This window comes from Symphalangus syndactylus, chromosome 8 (assembly GCF_028878055.3).
Source record: "Symphalangus syndactylus isolate Jambi chromosome 8, NHGRI_mSymSyn1-v2.1_pri, whole genome shotgun sequence".
Lineage (NCBI taxonomy): Eukaryota > Metazoa > Chordata > Mammalia > Primates > Hylobatidae > Symphalangus > Symphalangus syndactylus.
This window is the reverse complement of record NC_072430.2, coordinates 77013729-77036407: the sequence shown is the minus strand read 5'-3', so window position 1 is coordinate 77036407 and position 22679 is coordinate 77013729. Positions and strand designations below refer to the sequence as shown.

At 42.0% G+C, this 22679-nt stretch overlaps 1 protein-coding gene across 14 annotated transcripts in view; it reads right to left on the bottom strand.

The window, feature by feature from the left end:
* Positions 1-391: 391 nt before the first annotated feature.
* RAPGEF4 (Rap guanine nucleotide exchange factor 4) overlaps positions 392-22679 on the bottom strand; it is a 331009-nt gene continuing 308721 nt past the window's right edge. For 9 of the 14 annotated variants that reach the window (XM_055289744.2, XM_055289745.2, XM_055289748.2 and 6 more), the window contains 5 exons: positions 19319-19369; positions 17083-17170; positions 16603-16667; positions 4641-4695; positions 392-1646 (listed from right to left, as the gene is read on the bottom strand). In XM_055289744.2, coding sequence (XP_055145719.1) covers positions 1519-1646; positions 4641-4695; positions 16603-16667; positions 17083-17170; positions 19319-19369 — 387 coding nt within the window. In that variant the 3' untranslated portion in view covers positions 392-1518. The remainder of the gene's footprint in view (positions 1647-4640; positions 4696-16602; positions 16668-17082; positions 17171-19318; positions 19370-22679) is intronic. The other 5 variants (XM_055289750.2, XM_055289754.2, XM_055289749.2 and 2 more) reach the window with 3 other exon arrangements.

Sequence of the window (22679 nt, the reverse complement as noted above, 5' to 3'; positions counted from 1 at the left end):
TATGGTCAACCTTGAAAACATTATGCTAAGTGAAAGAAACCAGACGCAAAAGGCCTCATACTGTATGATTCCACTCAGATGAAACATCCAGAGTAAATCTAAAGACAAAGAAAGCAGATTCATGGTTGCCAGAGGTTGGAAGGAGAGGAGATGAAGAAGTGACTGCTAATGAGTTCAGAGTTTCTTTTAGGGATGAGGAGAATGTTCTGAAGTTAGATACTGATGATGGTTATCTATACAACTTTGTAAATATACTAAAAATCACTGGATTCTGCACTTTAAAAGAATGAATTTTATAATATGTGAATTTTGTGTCATTAAAAGATCCAATACCCCACCACACCAAATGGTTATCCCTTTCATATTATAGGAATTGAGATGAACACAATCATTTCTTGTCAACAATTATATTTAGTGAAGATACTACATGTTATTTACAGAAGATATACATACATACAATTCCTACACATTAAATGTAGTCTGATTGTGAAAACAGGAAAAAATGTACTTCAAAATTACATACTAAATAAAATAAATAAAAAGTAATTATTTGGCACAATATCTATTATGTAGCAAATAAATAACTCTATACCATTGATTGAATGAACTATTTACAATCTTTGAAAGTGCAAAACAATTGCTGAAAATTAAGATATTTGTAATAACATTTAAGTCCAGAAAATATTTTTTCATCAGGTACAATAAATTTGTAGCCAATAGTAAAGGTTTTTAATGCCCAGGAAAACATTTCAATTTTGAAAAATGTTTTGTGCATATTGTGCTCTTCTGAAATGTTATTTTCTACTTTAACGCTGGCAAATTTAAGAACCTTGGCATTTCTTAGTGGAATTCTTATGTATATAATGCTGATTTGTAAATTTTGAAAAGTTACATTGTAAACATAAATATTATTCTATACATCATTCAGAAATTACAGACCAGTCCTCCCTAAATTACATAAACAGCCATAATGTTTCATAATAATGTGGTCAGGTTCTATTCCTTCAGAGGTAAGACGATGAAGATGGAAGAATACAACCTATAATTTGGACTTCTATAGATTCCTCAACACCTTCCCCAAACCCCAGGCTCCAAATCAAGATGTTGAGTTAAAATTTTACCCAAATCTATCCCATTTGTAGCACATCTCATCCCATAAACACTCTTAGAAAAAAATGTCAGGGGCTTGCTAGTTCTCTTGACAAGGGTATTTGTACCAAACTCTTCACGTGGGCCTTATTCAACACTTCAGCAAAGAAGATGGCACAAGTGGAAATGAAACAGGGTAACCACAAACTGGGGATTCCTAAGCTAGAGTGTGTAAGCTTTAGGCAAGTCAAATAATTCCTTCTCTTGCCAGGTAGCTGGTAAGCTGAATGCAGCCCTGAGGTGTCTCAGGATGTGTTTTTGCTTGTTTCGTAGAATTCTCTAGTGGCAATACAGTCAGTAGTAGCATAAATGGCATTTTTGAAAGATTATGGACGGGAGAAAAACTGTTGCTCTGGGCATTTGAAATGTCTATGGTCGACGAGGCTCTAATCTGTGTGACATCTGTGATAAAGTTCTCTGGTTATCAATCACATTTAATTGCCGTACATAACTCCGGACATCCTGATGGTTCTTATTAGCTTGAGCTGCATCAGGATCTGTTGAAAGAGGAAAGGGCAGAATTGGCATTTTGTAATATACGTATATAAGATACAATCTTACTTCTCCAATTATTTATTACATTTATCATAGGTTCCTGGTTTCCCTCAAGACCTTTCAACACACTACAATCATTGAAACGTTTCCACTTGGTTGTTCCGTCTCCTCCTTCCTACCCTCCAATTTTCTTTTCTTCCCTGGAATCACCTCTTTTGATCATTCTCCTTTGAATTGCATGTTGTAAAAAAAAAAAATGGCACCAGATTAAAAGGGAAGCATGTGTCCGATAGCCCCGGGGTATAGATTAAAATTGTTTCCCTTTCCAGAGGTCTCTGTGTCTCACACTCTGTGTCTCTGCCTCCTTTGATCCAGATGAAGACTAATGTCAAAAGACAGTTTTCATTAGCCCCTCACAAAAGCTCTTAACATCTAGGCCAGACTGAAGCAAGCCAGTGAGACTACAGAGTCCTGACTCCCCTCTTCACTTGCACACAGTATACAGCATTACTATACAGATTGTATGTTCTTAGAGACTGTCCATATTCAGAAAAAAAACCCAACTCACAGGCTGAAGTTATGACTTCTGCCAGACCTTTGATTCTTTGATGCTATCTGCTCCGAAAACTCAGCTACCATTCTATTCTGATGCACACCCCAAGCATGTGAGCAACTGAGGTTAACCGATTTCATGAAGATCAGGGCTGAATGATGAGCCAATGCACTCAGCCCTCGCAGGGAACGTACATGAATAAGGAAAGCCAGACTAGAAGGTGGTGAACTGGAAACACAGGTCCCTCTGGAAGTGATGACCTGGCTTCTGCATGTTGCTGCCACGGGGGAATCTGTGCCTAGAGTTGCCAGATCTTCCTTTTTTTTTTTTTTTTTTTTGTTAAGAAATGGGAAATCTGGATTTCTTCTTCATGAATTCTCCCAATTTTAAAATGGTGACATTATTTCAAAATAAAAGGGAAAAAAATGCTATCTTTAGACCCAACACCTCTGTGGGCCACCTCCATTTCATGCATCACTGCGTATGGCCTCTGGCCTAAGGGGACACCCGGAGTGGCAGAGCCAGACCCTGGCTCCTGACTGGGGTTCTTTCCACCACAGTACACTGCCTTCTGCAGTCTGGTTGCTCCGGCTAGATCCACACAGCACTCCCAAAGACAATTAGAATGCCATCTGCACAAGGGGTGAAGGGGAGTGTTGCAGGTCTGAAGGCAGAAAAGCAGAGAGAAGACATACATGCCCCTGCCCGCTATGAGAAGAAACTCATCAGTATAATTATCACATAGAAATAATACCACAGCAAACTGCAGAGCACATTGTGTTTAATTTCCTCCACTTCTCACTGGCAGTGTACTCTACATGTACAATATACTGTAATTACATTGTACACATTCCCACAGTGTTTGTGAATCTATTCCTATAGCTTCATCTATAGATTGTTGACTTCAGAGCTGAACAGCTGTTGTTTACCAGCAGTTACTGGTAACTTCAACAAATGCAGTGAAGTTTTTTCTTTTTAAATAAATTTTCCCCTTGGCTTCTCTACCAGGAGATATAGAAGAATGCGAGATTTACTTCCAAAGAAGCTCACAGAACAAAGCACATTATTTTATGGTTCTTGAGCCTCACTGAAATCCTTCTTAAGGCTATAAACCCCCTCAGGCACACATGATTTGGCATATAATTTCAGGGTCCCCCTTTATCCCCGCTGCTGAAAGTCCATGGATTTGGGATTATAAACTCTGGTTGTAACTGGTGTCACTTATCTATTCTTGTTTTCACTTATACAGCTGCTTTACGATCACATCTTTAAACACAAAGTAAATTAATAGATGAAAACACAGGAGACGCTTTAATTCTGGCTGAATCCACATAAGAATAGTTGATGATATGCAAGGCTATTCACATTTTGGAAGTCAGAGAAGGCACAATCATTTGAATCAGTTGCTGCCAAATCAATGTTATTTTTCTTATATTTTTCCTCCCTATTCATTAAAAAATGAACATTTAGTAGTTCTGGTGTCCCATGTTAGCAAATCTGGCCATGAGCCAGTCCTGCTCTAGGAAGAACAAACAACTCTGACTAATAAAACAAGAACATCGTAGTCTCTTAGCACTGGGTTTATTGGAGGAGATGGTACTGGTAGCCTCAGATTCATGTCTATGTCATAGTATCATATTGAGTTAATGAGATAAATTTCTTCAAGTGACTCATACAATGAGCTTAGCAAAAACCTTTAGTGTTCACCTTCTCACTTCCAGACCAGATTGAGGGAGCCAAAGCTCCACCCCCAAAGTCCCAGCCCAGAAGAAACAGTAGCACTGGTCTAGTATGACCATCTGGTGCTATGATGCAACTTAACTCCCAACAGACTAAAATTGTTATTTATTATTAGTAATCTTTTTATATTAAAGTATTATACCAGTTCTTGTGATAGATGTTCAGGTTTTAAAAGAGCACCTCAAATTCATGTGGGAATACTAGAAATATAATATGAAATGCTGTTTTAGGACCTTTTACGAATGTGCTATAAACATTAATGCATTCTTGCAACACACTGAAAGACAATAAATATTATCTTTCCTGGTTTATAATTGACTGAACTGAGTCATCAAGGGCTGATGTGAGTTTCTCAACATGGAGCAATGAGTCATAAAGAGAGTTGGTTTGAGGCAGGATTTGTTAGCAGTCGTACTTTAGTTGTCTCCAGCTGCGCTGGATAGAGCAAATTAATTCTCTTTAAATTCATTCACAAAAGAATATTCCTATGGTTATTTTCTAGTTTCACAACAATGTAAATATGTTCTAGTTTAAAACAGCAAAAAAAATATTTAAACTCAAGGCCCCTATCTCATGGAATTCATGGTCCAAAGTGTCTCTGACACAGTCAGATATTTCCCAGGCTCCAAGGGTGTCTCAATGGCCTCATTAAGAACTTAATCACCAACATCTACAATGTAAGAGGTGGCAGCACTTAACTTACTGAAGGGTTGGCTCCTGTAGTATCTCACTGTTCTGGCCGTATTTGCAATCATGCGCTAAAAGGAATACAGAAAAAAGAAAGATAGAAATTCAAGTAAGTGTAGAGTACAATCCAAAAAGGAAAACAAACCATTTCTGCAATACTTGGTACCATAAGAAGTGACATGTTCTGAGATGTTGACTATCTGAAGGCAACTAGCTGATGTATAACTTAATTATTTCAAAGGGGTACCCACATACATACAAGGCATTTTCAGGTAAGGAATATTAATGGCATAACTCTCATAATTGTTGGCATTTTCCCCATGATGTAAAAAGCATCTATCATGCCTGAGACTGTACATTAGTGCTTTTTCACCATCCTTTCTTGAAGTTGCCATGAATTTGTAAGAGAATCTGTAACTATCCTAGATTTGGAGAAGGGTTAGCTTGTTAAGTTCCTCACAGTAAATAAGACCCACTAATGAGGTATGAGATTATATTGACTGAACAGCAAGTCAAAATATTCTACCTTTACATTTTTGCTACACACTCTGTATTACTGATCTCTCTAATCTTCCAGCAAAAGTTTGCATTTTAATGTTAATCCTAATGATTTGATTCCCTCCTTCCCTCCTTTCTTCTTCCTTTCTGATTATAACACGGACATATACGCATCTTAGAAATTCAGAAAATAGGCCGGGTGCAGTGGCTCACGCCTGTAATCCCAGCACTTTGGGAGGCTGAGGCGGGTGGATCACGAGGTCAGGAGATCGAGACCATCCTGGCTAACACGGTGAAACCCCGTCTCTACCAAAAATACAAAAAATTAGCCGGGCGTGGTGGCGGGTGCCTGTAGTCCCGGCTACTTGGGAGGCTGAGGCAGGAGAATGGCGTGAACCCGGGAGGTGGAGCTTGCAGTTAGCCGAGATCGCGCCAATGAACTCCAGCCTGGGCGACAGAGCGAGACTCTGTCTCAAGAAAAAAAAAAAAAGAAATTCAGAAAATACAGAAAATGTTGAGAGCAAAGTAAAAATCACTTAGAATATTACTTCACAGAGTAATCTTGTTAATATTTTGGCAGATAGCCTTCTTGTATTTAAAAATATATAAAAACATGTTTTTCAAAAAATTTGAATTCATATAGTACATACATATTTTATTTTGATTTGAAATTTTTCACATTGCATTGCGACTATTTTCCATGACATTTGCATTTTAAAACACTTTTAAAAAAGCACGTATTCAACCAACTGGACGGATTATAACTTGACCTTTTAAAATTTGGTCACTAAGTGATCATCTTAATTTCTTTGTAAAGTTTTGGTTGCAATAAAGACTTAAAAGGGAATCTTTAGTGCTGAGCTCTAAAAACAAAAGAAAAGAGAAAAGAAAATGGACAGAAACAGAGACTCCTATCCCCTGGGGAAAAACACTGATGAGACCTATGCTCCGTTTCTTAGCCAGAATGTCATGGTATCTGAATAATAGCTGGCACTCCTGGTCACTATGTATGTTTCAGGACACCTTACTGCTCAGGCTGTAAAGGGGGTCCTGTAGAGATAATAGATTAATGACAACACTAGCAGAAAATGGATAAGGTTCCACCCAGGGTAAGAGACTCCCTGATCTCTGAGCAGCTATGTAATTCTAGTCATCCCTTTCTTCTCTCACAGACCCTTGGCTTGCCAAAGTATAAGAAAATGACTTTGAGAAAGCTTACATAGCGTAAAAAAAAATCATAGATGAGGCAAGGCCTTACAAATGTATTATCTGCGAGCATCATAATACCTCACTGAATACTACTGCTTTGAGGACTCTAGCAAGCCTGAAGTGACATGTACCTGCATTGGATAATTTCACACACAAAGAGGCAATCGGAAAAGTTAGAACTTCGGGTCATCAAAGATCCTAAAAACTGACACTTCCATCTGTTGATCAGCATGAGAAACATATCACAAATCCCTCCCAGAAAATGTAACGTACAATGTATGATTAGCCCTTGATATATGGAGCCGTGAAATAAATAGTAACTATGATAACTTCCTTGCTAATTTACTTTTAAGTTGTTTTTTCACTTCTCTAAAGGCTTTGCATCTTAAGGGCACAAGTATATTCCATGTAGAATTATTGTAATTCTTCAGATATTGAATGGAGTATAATTACCGAAAACCCTGGGAAATGCTGCCAGTATGCCCCTCTGAAGAACAATAAAACAATTAGCAGGGGTCAGAAACCTCTTCCTATACCATTTTGTAGGGAGTAATTGTTCTGCTTTTTAGTTTTGAAAGCTAAAACATTTCATTCTGACTTTGGTTTTATGCTACTCTTTACAGCTATACTCTGAGACTTCATAATTTTTAGCTCATTATGTAGTTTAAAATGTGAGAACAATTGTTTAAATCAGTAATTTCCAGCCCTGAAGTTCATTCTACCTTTCTAAATCTTTGATTAATTTTAACAATGGTTTTAATTTTGACGTATCCTTTTTAATTGTTCTCAAAGATAACTTCAGTTTAACTTCGAAATCCAAATCTGGCTTTACAACGAGGTCCATTCTTTTCCTTTGTGAGGTCCGGAGAATAATGTTTAATGGTGTGAACCCACAGTTATGATGTGTGAATCCAACTAGCATTGCTGGCCAATGCATAGTTACAAATGCTTTCACAAGGCCAAAGAAGGGTTAACTTAATATTTTAACTTCACCTCCTTTTGCACCCATTAACACATGTAATATTAAGCAGTTACTGACAACTACACCCAACTACAAGGCACTCTTCTGAGTTGCTGAAAGAGACTTCAGAACTCACCTCCTTGAACCATCTCCAGAGTGCACAATGCTTTTTCTACAGCCTGCCTATAAACAGTGGCTCTCCCACTGTTTGAATGCATCCAGCAATGAGTAACTCATTACCTTCAAAAATAGCCTCTTTCATTGTTAGACATCTCTGATTATTAAAACTTATCATTTTGAGTTAAAGTCTTTCTCCCTTTACTTTTCGCTCATTTATCCTTGGAGCTCATAATGCATTTGCGTAAGACTCCCACCGGCACCATGACCGTTTACAAATGCCATGGCCATGACCCAACAGCAAACACGTTTAATTTCTTTTTAACAGAACAAGTCTTCAAATCCTTGAATATAACCGTTATGGATATCTTCACACCCCCAGATCTTTTCTTGTTCAGCCTAAATATTCTCAATTTCTTCAACAATTCTTCATAGGACAGTTTTGGTTCTCTTCCGAACCGTCTCTAGTATGGTGCCCTAGACTAAACAAATTGTAAAGTGCAGAGAAATTATGATCTTTCTTCTTTCCTTGATCTAGATGACGCTATACTGGGCCTACAGTTAAAAAGAAGTCATGCCACTGACATCTGTTGAAGTATTTATGAATTAAACCTCTCAGCCTCCTTCGCTGAGCTGCTGTGTGGATGCAGCTTTCTGCTCTGTGCATGTATAGTTGATTTCTTGGACCAGAGTGGAGGATTTTAAAATCTAAAACCATCTAGTTAGAGTCTATCTTTCCACAAACTTCAGCCTATGTTATTTTTGATGGCAGACAGCTGTTTATTCATTGGTGCTCGCAGTCTAGCCTGGCAGAAACGAAGGTTAAAGAGATATAGGCTTCATTATCCAACTGCTGCAGCACCGGTGAAACCAAAAATTACACCCTGTGCTTCACGGTCCTGCCAGAGCAGGTTGGCCTGCCTGGAGCCGGCCAGGCAATTTTCTATAATGCCAGGCCGGGGGGGGAATGTCTGACTACTCCAAAGGACAGATTCTCATCTTTTTTTCCCTGGTAGCCAGCCTGAGGTTTATGACACATTCCCGTGAGCAAATAGCTCATTAAGACAGCAATTGGTAATTCAGGAGTAAATGTGGGGCAAACATGCCCCACATTAGAGCGCCTCCTTTAGAAGGCACTCTGGATCCGTGTAGGGGAACAAATTGAACCCTCCTGTTGCCACACTTAATCTGATGTTTCTTGGGACTAATCCTCAGTACAGGTCTTCGGAGCTTATGTGCAAAAATGAATATGTTCCTACAGTTCGTGGCCTACAGAGCTTTGAGATGGGCCCAACTGAAAGCTGATGAATTCCCCTCAGGACATGCACTTGAGGAGGGGAGTGCAGAAAGGAAAAACGATGTGGTGAGTGAAGAACTCCGTGACTATGTCACACGTCTATTTTTCTTTAGAGCTGAAAACAGAGGGGCACAGAAGTAGATGTCCTTCCTGGGGCCTGTGTTGCAGAGTGGAGGTAGAAGATCAGCAGGATTTGTTTTCCCAGCCTTGGTCACCACCCTGCTGATGTAGCAAATAAACCAGCCCAAACCAGCTAGGACTAGGAATTATAATGCATTCACATAAGACAACCCACCCCCCGACCCCCCAGCGCCATGACAGTTTACAAATGCCACGGCAATGACCGGGAAGCTATCTTAGATGGTTCCAGGAACTCCTGGCCCCTTTTCCAGAAAGTTTGTGAAAAACCCGCTCCTTAGTTAGCATGTAACTAGAGTCGGTATAAATAGAGCCGGCCAGCACTCTGTGAGTGCTACTCCATGCTACCCTGCCTATGAGACAGTGCTGCTCGGTCTATGGAGCAGCTGTTTTCCTGTATACTGTTTCTCTCATGAACTTGCTGTCCTTCATTGTCAGCTCGCTCTTAAATTCCTTCCTTAAGAAAGCCAAGAACTCTCCCCAGCTGAGCCCCAATTTAGGGGTCAGCCTGCATCAGAGTGACCAGTACAAAGACACCATCCAGAGGAAGGGGTGACCACTGTCTGCACCTCGGCCTGGCACAAGCCAGAGGCGCTGAGGCCAGCATCCTAAACACAAATTTCCCTCAAGCTCTGATGCAGGGAATTTCCCTTGAGTCCGCTGAGGTATCAGAGGTACCTTGTTCTCAGACTGGGCCTTTGCCGCCTGGCTCTTGGCAGGCGTCACCCTTCTGTGGTGTCCTCCCCTCAGGAGCAGGCCAGCCAAGTTCCACTTTCACTCCTATAAAGACACGACATAGCCTACCAGGACTTTGTGGCTGCCTCTACCTTCCTGGCCAGCTTGCACTGACTCTTGTGCCCTAGTCCAAGTTCCCCTTTGCTCTCTCACTGAGGAAGAGGAGAAGACTTTATTCTTCAAGTTCTGACCGGCAGGCCCTCTAGGCCACGCCACCTCATTGGTGCCACTCTAGGACCTCCCGCTTCCAGACAGCGGCCACAATAGCCTTCCTCTTAGCCTGTTATTCCGCCTCTGCTCAGATCCCTCAAGAAGTGGCTCCTCACCATCAGGCCTCTTCTAAATGCCTGCCCTCAACAGTTTTAATCTTTCCTTCTGTTGCCCCTTAAGATCTTTACCATCCTTGCTCTTAATGTTTGCAAGATTGCTTTTTCTTACATTTCTGCCTCTACTGATTTGATTCTGTCTCCAGACCTATGCCTGTCAAATACATAGGATCTTTGTTAATTACTCCTTGCTTAGCATGTGTAAAACCACATTTACACCATTTGATTATTTCACTCAGACCTCCACATATTTGGGACAAGAATTTTTTTTTCACGAGATCCAGAAATACAAAGTGTCTCACCTAGCAAAGATTGTGCCTGTGATAGCAACCAAATGGCAGGGCACAGTGAGGACGAGAGATAAAAGGAAACTGAAGCTGAACTAGCCTTCACTGTTGCATCATTGAGGAGGAGCCCTGAGTCCTGTCTCCCTACAGATCTTTAGTATCCAAGAGGTGTGTGACATGCAGATACGCATGTGTGTAACACATGCATGATGCTTACGGTATGTGGTACATATGATGACCATGGGAGAAGACAGTTCAGGTGCCTTTCCAGGCACGTGTAGAGCATGTATACCTCTATGTACTCAGGGAGGGACACTGGAGGACAGACACAGCACCACAGGGAGGAGGCGGGACAGAATAATGTCTGGTTAGGAACAGAGGCTAAGGGAAAGTCATCTTTTGTAACGTCTCAGTTATGCAAAACACTGTGGGACATTTTGGTTAATCCAATTTTCTTTCCTTTTTTTTTTTTTCGAGATGGAGTCTCACTCTATTGCTCAGGTTGGAGTGCAGTGGCACGATCTTGGCTCACTGCAACCTCTGCCACCTGGATTCGAGCAATTCTCCTGCTTCAGCCTCCTGAATAGCTGGGATTACAGGCGCCTGCCACCACGCCTGGCTAATTTTGGTATTTTTAGTAGAGATGGGGTTTTACCAGGCTGGTCTTCAACTCCTGACCTCATGATCCACCCACCTCAGTCTCCCAAAGTGCTGGGATTACAGGCGTGAGCACTGCGCCTGGCCGATTAATCCAATTTTCTAATAAAATAGAAAACACTTTTGGATTTATTACACAAAATATTTGAAAAATGCTTTTGTGCACGAAGCCCAACACTGAAACATTAACATTTTATTCAACAAGTACTTCTTGCATACTTATGATGTGCCAGAGATTTTTATGGGCGCTGGGGAAATAATGCGTCAGATATTTTTATGGTGCTGGACAAATAGCAGTGGACAAAACAGATACCTGGGCCAGGGCACTTACATTCTGGTAGGGAAGACATTGAAGAGGCAGGAAGATAATCTCAGGCTGTGAAACCCCTATCAAGGCAAGGTTGTGTTGGAGAGTGCTGGGTGTGGCGGAACGGTGTTACAAGGAGGTCAGACATAGCACCACAGGGAGGAGGGGGAGATCAGGGAAGATGTGTGATCTTCTTCCCTTCCCACAAGGGTGGTCAGGGAAGACTATTTGGAGAGGGGACCTGTGAGCTGAGGCCTGACTGACGAGAAGCCAGACAGCAGACGACTGGGGGAAGACAATTTCAGGCACAGGTAACAGCTAGTGCAAAAAACCCTGAGGCCAAAAGGAGAAGAAGGCAGGCCAGTCTCACCAACTTGGACTGGATACGGAAAAGACAAAGTGTCAGATGAGGCTGGACAGGTGCTTAGGGCTAGTCTAGATCTTCTGATATTATGTCATTGCATATAATGTGGTTTTATTTTCCATTGATAAAACTGCATGAAGTTTTCTTTCCTGCATTTTGCTTTCTGACGTCTTTTATTACTATTGTGACCTAGTTTTTATATCTTTTGTGGATTTTTAATATTTCATGTGTTTATGTTTTCTCTTCCCAACTGCAGGTAATCTCCTAAAGGCCCAAGGTTACTTTCTAGATGTTTATATTTCTTAGTAAATTCTTTTGCCTGGACACTCCACACGTTATGTTGTTTTGAAGCATACCCTTTGGAAATCTGCATTTAGCCTGGCCTGTGAAATCTATACAAAGATGTAAACTCTCAAAGTACTCCCATGGATTTCTTTTGTGTTGGAGAGGTCTGGGAATAGGGTGGACTTGAACACATAGATTTTTACTTAGAGATTCTTTTTTTCCATAGATTGAGGTAACAAGTGAAGTGCTCTCTCCATGAATCTTATAATAATATTATTGGTGATAGAAAACATATTGTTGCTAATTATGTAATGACATGCTTAGTGATACAAAAATAAAAGGATTCAAAACATTTCTCTTCCTTAATGAATTAGCTTCTGTAATGTTTACAGAAGTATAAAAGTTTGCCCCATGCTTCTCATTCCAAATAAAATGACTACCTTAAAAATCATATTTATAAATAAATATACCTAAATGTGGGTATGTCTGAAATAGAACCAATCTCCTATCAGCATGCTTTATGCAGCCTGGGATAGTGGCAGGCGGCCAGCATATTATCCTCTAATCCATTGCTAGTCTACCTGCTAAATGTTATAAATATTCATGTATGCCATAGAAAGCTAGGAAGGGCTTTATTCAAACATTTTTTGAATATTCCTTTATGTTCCCCCCAAATAAAAGAATGTCTGCTTTTTTTTGGCATAAGGATCAGGGTGTGAATTCTCTTTTGTTCATACCCATAAATCCTGAAAACCAATAAGTAACAAATTCTTTAATCCTTATTTCATACCTCAAGGGTGAAGATGTAGGAGATTGGTTCTATTTCAGAGAAATGTTTTGAATGAAGATGTACAAAATAAAAACACTTAGAGTTGGCATGGTGGTTTGCTGTGACTGTACAATGCTGCCACCAAGAAAAGGTATCTGTGTTCCTGGCTACCTTGGTGATCTCTGCCTCTGGCAGGGGCTCCCTCTGGGGACCCAGCCAACCAGCCCCACAGAGGCTGCCGGCTCTGCTCAGCACCTGGGCCTTGATGATGGATGACTGGGAAGTGGCACTGACATCAGCCTGAAAAGGAAAATGTAGCCTTTCCCAAGACGCACAGTAATAACAGCAGCCACTGATGGTAGTGGTGGTGATATGGGGGTAGGGGTGGGTTAGTTTATGGGGAGGAAATTTTGGAAACCTGGCAACATGCACCCTGCTTAGAAAACATAATCAAATCATTTTGAAATTTCATTTCATTTTCCAGTAACATCTAACTTGCGGAAGGACAATTCTTTTTTTTTTTTTTTTTTGAGATGGAGTCTTGCTCTTGTCATCCAGGCTGGAGTGCAGTGGTGGGATCTTGGCTCACTGCAACCTCTGCCTCCCAGGTTCAAGCGATTCTCCTACCTCAGCCTCCCAGGTAGCTGGGATTACAGGTGCCCACCATCAACCTGGCTAATTTTTGTATTTTTAGAGAGATGGAGTTTCACCATGTTGGCCAGGCTGGTCTTGAACTCCTGACCTCAGGCGATCTGCCCGCCTCAGCCTCCCAAAGTGCTGGGATTACAGGCATGAGCCACCACACCCAGTTGGAAGGCCAATTCTAAAATCAAACTTTCTTATGGTAGAATTTCTCAAATGAGATAAAATGTATCATGTGGCTAGAACAGAGAACTAACAGTACTCTTTTGATATCCTTTCTTCCTTTCTCTTTCATATGAATAAAACCCCTTAACTTTCAGTGGGACACATGAATACTTCAAACAAGGGCTTCATGTTTTAGCCTTCCTTTCATGGGACTAGGTTTCTGAGCAATAAAATATGAGGCAAGTGGTGAGTGTAACTTCTTCCCTATCTTTAAAAGGGATGAAGCATGCCTTTACCTTCTCCTTTCCCTTTCCCTGTGGTTGGAATGTGGAGGTGGAGGTTGCCATTTTGAACCAAGTGGATGCAAAAATGGCAAGAGAGAAGCCTGGGGCCTCGATCGCATCCTGTAGCAGGGCTACCACACCTGCTTGAACTTTTTTTTTTTTTTTTTGAGACAGAGTCTCGCTGTCTCCCAGGCTGGAGTGCAGTAGTGCGATCTCGGCTCACTGTAAGCTCCGCCCCCCGGGTTCACGCCATTCTCCTGCCTCAGCCTCCCGAGTAGCTGGGACTACAGGTGCCCGCCACCACGCCCGGCTAATTTTTTTTTTTTTTGTATTTTTAGTAGAGACGGGGTTTCACCGTGTTCGTCAGGATGGTCTCAATCTCCTGACCTCGTGATCTGCTCGCCTCGGCCTCCCAAAGTGCTGGGATTACAGGCCTGAGCCACCGCACCCGGCCTGCTTGAACTTTTAAGTGAGAAAGAAATAAGCTGATCTTGCTTATGCCATCATTAATTTAGGTTTCCATTAATGAAGCTGAACTGCTTGCTATCTTAGCTATTCATTGCTTTTCAGCAAAAGTGGACTCTGTGAGAGCAAGATGGGAAGGATCTCTTTCCTTAGTGCTAGGCATGGAGGAATCCACTGCTCTGGGTATGAAGTGCAGAAACGGGGAGAGGAATGGTGCTCTCCTAGTATCCACTGAATGTGACCTTGACTTTTCCTTGCAGGTTATGGATGGGACACCAAGATCTCAAAACCCAGATGAAAAAACTTTTATCTACTCCAACAGATGGCTGGCTTTGCATACCTTGCTGTTCTTATTTGTTCAGTTTAGTTAACTTTGGCCATCAAAACTTCTTTAAAAAATTTTATTTTATTTTATTTTATGTTCCAGGATACATGTGCAGAATGTGCAGGTTTGTTATGTAGGTATACATGTGCCATTCTGGTTTGCTGCACCTATCAACCCGTCTGGGTTTTAAGCCCTGCATGCACTAGGTATTTGTCCTAATGCTCTCCCTCCCCTTGCTCCCTAACCTCCGACAGGCCCTGGTGTGTGATGTTCCGCTCCCTGTGTCCATGTGTTCTCATTGTTCAACTCCCACTTATGAGTGAGAACATGTGGTGTTTGGTTTTCTGTTCCTCTGTTAGTTTGCTGAGAATGATAGCCATCAAAACTTCTAAAGCTCAGTAAACTCTTTAGGAAACCCTGACTTCTACACCTCTGTGCACAAGTATATTTTATAGTTAAATGGGTGGCTTAGCCAATCCTCAGTTTGCATTTCTGCATAAGTAATCCAGAAGTTTCTTTACCCATTTGCCAAATCTTCCATTTCTGGAAAACAGGTTTTCTTTCTGGGAAGTCAGGAATTGTTTAATTATACATACTAATAAGTTAGCAAAGAATGTTGTCTACTTTGATCAAACAATTATTAAATTGACACAGGAATAAGATGTTCATACCCTGCCTTTGGTGTGAGGGGTGGGAAGGAAGACTGCTGAGGAAATATTTGCCGTCTAGTACAAAGTGTCTTTGAGGAGTGTGTACTCGTATTACTTCCTAAGAAGCTTAAGACATAGTGCCCAGCAATAGCTGCACTTGACAAGACTGGGCTTTGCAATAAGAGCATTCCCTGGGCTGAATGCTGCAGATCCTTACAGGATGACTGCAGGGTGTTTCAGATTCTCCTGGAGTCACACGTGCCGGCTTGATTTCAAGAAACAGCTAGAATAACAGTTTTCTGATAAGAAGTCAATAGCACTTTATGGCTTACATAATCCAGAGGTAGATGGGCCGGGCATGATTCCCATTTTCTGTTGGGGAAACCGACTCACAGAGAAGTTAAGGGACAAGTATAAAGTGATGAAACTGTGTACTGAACCTCATGTCTCCCAGACTCCAGGTCCTCGGCTTTTCCCACAGCGCCACATTCACACTGCAATTCATGACCGGGCAAATGCTCACCCACAGAGAGACAAAGCACTCCAACACTCCATCCACCAGGTTGCAGCCAAAGGATTCGGAAGACAATGATCATTCCATCAGCATGCACTATGCAGCTAAAGAAAGGTTTTGGCATGCTCTGCTTTATTGCTTCACAGAAGATAAGAAAATATACTGCAAAGTAACTTAAGCCAGATAACCCTGCTTTTCCCCCTGCTAGGAGTAAGGACTAGGAGGAGGGTGGCTAGAAAATACTGAATATGTGCCAGTTCCACATCTGTTGTGAAAAAAATTTTCTAGGCCAGGCACAGTGGCTGATGCCTGTAATCCTAACACTTAGGGAGGCTGAGGCAGGAAGAGCGCTTGAGCCCAGGAGTTTGAGGCTATAGTGAGCTATGATTGCAACACTGCACTTTAGCCAGCGTGACAATGAAAGACCCTGTCTCCAACAATAAATAAATATATAAAAATGTTAAAAACAAGATTAAAAACTTTTTTTTAATTATAAAGATTTTCATGTTCCTTCTCTGAACTTGAGCGAACTTTATTGGGATAAGCAATACACATTTAGATTAGTCCTCTATAATAAAGGCGCAGAGTTGCCTTTTACCTACAGGCACTAAAGTCAGGCTTGGCAGACAAACCTTTCAAAGGCATCCTGGGGCAGTCTAGCTCCACAAACCTTATAGCAAAACAACAACATGGAAGTCACTCAAGAACATTTGTGCATTTCAGCAACAGGCTGCCAAGGAGGAAACACACGGCATAAAAGCCAGCTGCTGCTGTGAACTACAGCACAAATACTATTCAATTTCACAAAAGAGAACTGACAGAATAGAATAGGTAGCCAATTTGAACCAAATATTTCAAAACTCCTTTATGTGTAACTACCTTTTTAACAGGGCAGAATATATGGAAATTATTTCCTTTATTAGAAAAAATGCAAAATTTATTTTAAAAACACATTGTGGTTAAGGTTATAATACCGCACATACCATTTTTTCAAAGTTTACTAGATTGTCAATGAACGTCTTGTTCCCCTCATGAGTAAATGTCATATCTGTAAAGAAATAAAAGCCACATTCTAATCACTAATGGAAATATGTCATACTAAGAAAGCACAATAGCACCATTAGATTATGCTGGCAGATTTGCATAACACTACAGTTGAAAAAAGCTGTTAATAGTTCCTTTAATGCTAGGTGTTTAACTTTTAAAATCACTTCACCTGAGATTAGTAAAATTTTTAAACTAATCTTCTGTTTCACTAACAAGTTTTCCAAATCATGCATCCCTGCTCCTCCAGTCATCTTTCTGACCCTTTCTGAAATGTCAGGACTGAGAGGAGATGACAAAGACGGCAGAAGGATGGGAGCGATCATTCGTCCCTAAGTAATCAATCTTATCAAGGTATTGTTCATTTCCCTCCCCAAATACTCATCACCTGCTTGGCCTGTGCATCTTGTTAGGATTACCTTTAATAAGCAAAGGCATGAAGGGGATGAGAGGAGGTTCCAGCTTAGCTACCGTCAGCCTGTAGGCCCTGTGGTTCCTTGAAGGGTCCTTAGGAGAGAAAAAGAGATGATGGTAATGACTGGTGACAGATACACCACCCTTTGTTACCTCCTAATACACCTGCCTTTCACCCCAGAATCAGGTGCAGTTGACCTTTGAACAACACAGGTTTGAACTGTGTGGGTCACGTATACGTGGCTTTTCTTCTGCCTCTGCCATCCCTGACACGGTAAGACCAACAACCCCTTCTCCTCCTCCTGAGCCTACTCAACAAGAAGAGGACAAGGATGAAGACCTTTATGATGATCCACTTCCCTTTAATGAACAGTCAGTACATTTTCTCTTCCTTATAATTGTCTTATCATTTTTTCTCTAACTTACATTATTGTAAGAATAGAGTACATAATAATACATATAACAAATAAAGTATGTGTTAATTGACTTTATGTTATCAGTAAGGCCTCTAGTAGTCAACAGTAGGCTATTAGTGGGTAAATTTGGGGAAAGTCAAAAGTTATGCTTGGGCTGGGCATGATGGCTCATGCCTATAATCCCAGCACTTTTGGAGGCCAAGGCAGGAGTATCACTTGAGCCTAGGAGTTCATGACTAGCTTGGGTAAAATAGTAAGACCCCAAGTGAGACCCCTATTTTTTTTTTTTTTTTTTTTGGAGACAGAGTCTCACTCTGTCACCCAGGCTGGAGTGCAGTGGCGCGATCTCGGCTCACTGCAAGCTCTGCCTCCCGAGATCACGCCATTCTCCTGCCTCAGCCTCCCGAGTAGCTGGGACTACAGGTGCTCACCACCAGGCCTGGCTAATTTTTTTGTATTTTTTTAGTAGAGCCGGGGTTTCACCATGTTAGCCAGGATGGTCTCGATCTCCTGAACTCGTGATCTGCCCGCCTCGGCCTCCCAAAGTGCTGGGATTATAGGCATAAGCCACCGTGCCTGGCCGAGACTCCTATTTTTTAAAAAATAAAAAATTATTTGGGAGGCTATTTGGAAGGCTGAGGTAGGGAGATTGCTTGAGCCCAAGAGGTCAAGGCTGCAATGAGTCATGATCGCACCACTGCATTCCAGCCTTGGTGACAGAGTGAGACCCAGACTCAAAATAATAATAATAATAAAAACTTATACTCAATATTCCTACTGCATGGGGGTGGAGGAGGTGTCAGTGCCCCAACCCCTGAGTTATTCAAGGCTCAACTGTATTTCTGAATCAAATATAGCTACAAAAGAAAGGTAGACTTAGTTAAACAAATTGATTTGTATCTGTGTGTGTGTGTGTGTGTATGTGTGTGTGTGTTGAGACGGGGTCTCACTCTGTCACCCCAGTGGCCCAGTCACTACTCACTGTAGCCTCCACCTCCTGGCTCAAGCGATCTTCCCATCTCCGCTTCCTGAGTAGCTGGGACCACAGGTGCAGGCCACCACATCTGGCTAATTTTTGTATTTTTTGTAGAGACGGGATTTCGTCATATTGGCCAGGCTGGTCTCGAATTCCTGACCTCAAGTGATCCACCTTTCCTGGCCTCCCAAAGTTCTGGGATTACAGGTATGAACCACTGCGCCTGGCCTGATTTGTGTTTTAAAATAACTTCACTTATGGCATAAAAAATTTGGAGTTTTCTTTTCCCTTTCTTGCTTGAAAAAGAGATTTGCGTACAGGGGCCAAGGGGAGATATTTCCTATGAAAGCAAAAATGAAACCTCTACTGCAAGATTCCCCTTTTCCTGAAGCCCCACCGTCTTCCTGGGTGTCTGGCTCACTCACTCTCTGCCCTGCACAGCTGATCCCTGTCCCGATTTGCCCTCTGAAACCTGCCCAGCACTCCCGGCGAGCCCAACTCTTTTTCTAACACCTCCCAGCCAACGGGGAAAAATAATTTTGGCAAGCCAAGGAAAATGCAGCTTCCAACCCATAGCCAACCTGAGCTGGATGGAGAGGACCCTATTACACTGCTTTTCTTAGTTATACAAATTGACCTTATGTGGGACATAAGTCCTCTTTAAGTTAGTTCCTGAGGGTGCCATTCATTAGTCAGACATGCTTGTTTTAGCAGCACTAAAAGGGATCATAAACTTCTTAAAGTCATACAAGGACAGATAAAATTTCCGAAATGAGAACTTCAATTCAGCTAATCAGATATTGGATTAATGTAGACAGTGAACGGAATAAAGAAGCCACTGTCACTTACCATTAAACTTTCAAACTCCGCATAGAACTTCTTGAACTTGCTTGGCAGTTTCTGTTAATGAAATGAAAATGCCACATGCATATGTCAGATTCAATATCTAGATACGTATCATGGGTTACCATTTCTAGGGGAAATATATTTCTATTGGTTCTTTTTATTATTATTATTATTTTTTTTTTGAGACGGAGTCTTTCTCTGTCCCCCAGGCTGGAGTGCAGTGGCGCGATCTCGGCTTACTGCAAGCTCCGCCTCCCGGGTTCACCCCATTCTCCTGCCTCAGCCTCCCGAGTAGCTGGGACTACAGGCGCCCGCCAACACGCCCGGCTAATTTTTTGTATTTTTAGTAGAGACGGGGTTTCACCGTGTTAGCCAGGATAGTCTCGATCTCCTGACCTCGTGATCCGCCCGCCTCGGCCTCCCAAAGTGCTGGGATTACAGGCTTGAGCCACCGTGCCCGGCCTTCTATTGGCTCTTAATCAAACATCTCTGAGACAGGCCAGACTGTAATCTGTCCTGTCATTTGAGAATAATCTTCCAGAATATAGAGAACTTGCCTTTTAAACATCTTTAACCTAATTCAACCAAAAGTAACTATGAATGCTTTGGTGTTACTGCTTTTATGTTTTCTGAACTAGATGATTTATAAAGAGGACTGCATTCCCTAGACTAGAAGAGTCTGAATATACCTCCCCCCACACTTTTTAAAACTCTCCGATTCCCGCAATCAGGAATTTAGATTACAGAATATTAGCAATAAAAGAGCTTATGAAACTATCTGTTTCAACCCTCCTCCTCCCTTATAAGGTAAACTACATGAGAATAAGAATTTTTATTTGTTTTGTTTACTGATATTTTTCTCAGTGCCTAAAAAAGTACTGGGTACATAGTACTCCCTAAATATTCATTTGAATAGATTGAGCCTGTGTTTTACGGACGGAAAAAATTAAGTCTCACAGTTTCAATGACTGGCCCAGAGTCACACAGCTGCTTCTCATTAGAGCCTGTAATTCACATCCCCTGCCTCCTTTTCTGCTGTCTCGTCTCTCGCATGCGCCATGCTTTTCTACATGAGCATTTACTTCTCCCACATGCCTTCCTATAATACAAAATTGGACAGTTCTATCAATTTACTGATTTCTCATGTTTTTATTTTGGCAAATGATTCAACACCACTTACTGCACCCACAAATCTACACCAATAGATCAATACTGAATCATCTTTCAATTTATTGGTTCCTACTTTGCTTAGTTCCTGAGTCTTCAGTAAAGCTGAACCTTTCACTTCTCTCTCCTGACAGGGCTAAGCCAAGATAGAGCTGTGTGATATGTTTCCCATCCAAGGACTAGGAACTCATCAACCAACCCCTGGGCCTCAGAGACTCCCGGGTCATCTGGGAGGAGGCTTTGAACAGTGAAGCCTACCTTCAACAGTTGATTCACCAGTTGGGCCTCTGCAATCCACAGAACGGCTCTTCTTGGCTCTTTCTCTTTCCTATCTCAATCAGTTCGTCGTATTCCCATTTAAACATCTGTAAAACCCTGATTTTGTTTCTAAAAACTAGTCCCTGTATATCCTCCAAACTCATTTTTCTGGCATTTCAAGTTAGGGTTCAGGAAGACTTGATGCCCTCACTTAGAGGAGACTATTCAAAGGGCTGAAAGCTGGGATGGGCATCAAGGGATGCCAGGATCTCACCCCACACAGAGTATCCAGATCACCAAGTTATGCAAAAACATTGACTTACTGAATTTAGTCCATTTAAAAAATTAAGAGTGGATTATGTTTTTGGCAAGACCTCTGTCATCTGTTCTCTTTCTTTACTTAGCTTTCTTTTAGATCAAAGACAGTAGGGCACAGGGTAATAAAAAATGTTTCTTTCATTCTTTTTTTTTTTTTTTTTTGGAGAGAGACGGAGTCTCACTCTTTCACCCAGGCCGGACTGCAGTGGCGCTATCTCGGCTCACTGCAAGCTCTGCCTCCCGGGTTCATGCCATTCTCCTGCCTCAGCCTCCCGAGTAGCTGGGATTACAGGCGCCTGCCACGACGCCGGCTAATTTTTTGTATTTTTAGTAGAGATGGGGTTTCACGGTGTTAGCCAAGGTGGTCTCAATCTCCTGACCTCATGATCCACCCGCCTCGGCCTCCCAAAGTGCTGGGATTACAGGCGTGAGCCACCACACCTGGCCTCTTTCATTCTTAATACTATTATTTATCCACCCCCCCCATGCTTCTAGAGCAGTGTTTTCAATAGGGCCATCCTGCCAATCCAGGAGGCATTTGGTAATGTGTGCAGACATTTTTTTGTTGTCACAGCCGGGGTGGGGCGTGGTAAGAGGTGCTTCCAGAATCTGGTGGGGAGAGGCCAGGGATGCTCCTAATTGTCCTGATTGTCCTGCAACACAGAAGATGTCTCCATGACCAAGAACTGTTCTGCTCCAGACGTCACCAGATGTCTCCAGATGTCTCCTAGCCGAGGCTGAGAGAGTGTGTGTGCTCCAGGTAATTCTCATTTGCTTCATCTCAGCTTGATCTTCCCCCTCAGTTTTGAACCCTTCCCTTTATTGTGTGCTCCGGCTTTCTTTTCTATTTTATTCCTTGGCTGTTCCACATGTGTCCCCTAGTTCCATGAGGCCAGGCACCATTTCTCACACTGCTCTTGTGGTCACTGTGGTGCTCAATGGAGTTGCATGGGGGGCTTTTGGGAGGTTTTCTCGGCAAGTGCAAGTACATAAACTAGAATCAAAGGTGCTTAGGAATGAAATCTCCCATACAGAATTATATAATTGTACTTCACCTTAAAAAACAAAGGCTTATACATTATGAAAGGATAATTTCCTCTTTTCAGCAACATTCAGTGCTGAAAACAGAAGCTCATAGACTCACAGAACTCCCATCCCTAGTGAAACCAAAGGACTGGCCAGTTAGCTATCTCCTTTTGCTGCCTGCACCCTCTTCAGCAGCCTCCTATTTTTTTATTTAGACTGGGAAAGGGGATTCAGAGAGTGTTTCCCACATGCTCTGTTCTTATCGTCTGGCTGATCTGTGGTACCCACACCTGGCCTCCTTGGACCCTTTGAGGCTTTATGTTTTAAAATGTCTCCAACCAACTAATTTGGACTCTGTGGCAGGGGGATTAGAAGCTGAAAGCCGACTGGGGAAGGCAGACTCTTTGCAGGAGGACCCTAAGTCTCCAGCAATCCCGAGAGCCTTGGACTATAAGACGAGGGAGCTGCATTATGGCTTTGTGCTTAGATCTCTTGGCAGCACGAGCTCCGTCCTTTTACTAGCTGGAAGATGATATAGCTGCATGGCACGCAGGCCTCACCAATTCCCTCATTCCTATATTCAGGGGATGAGCTG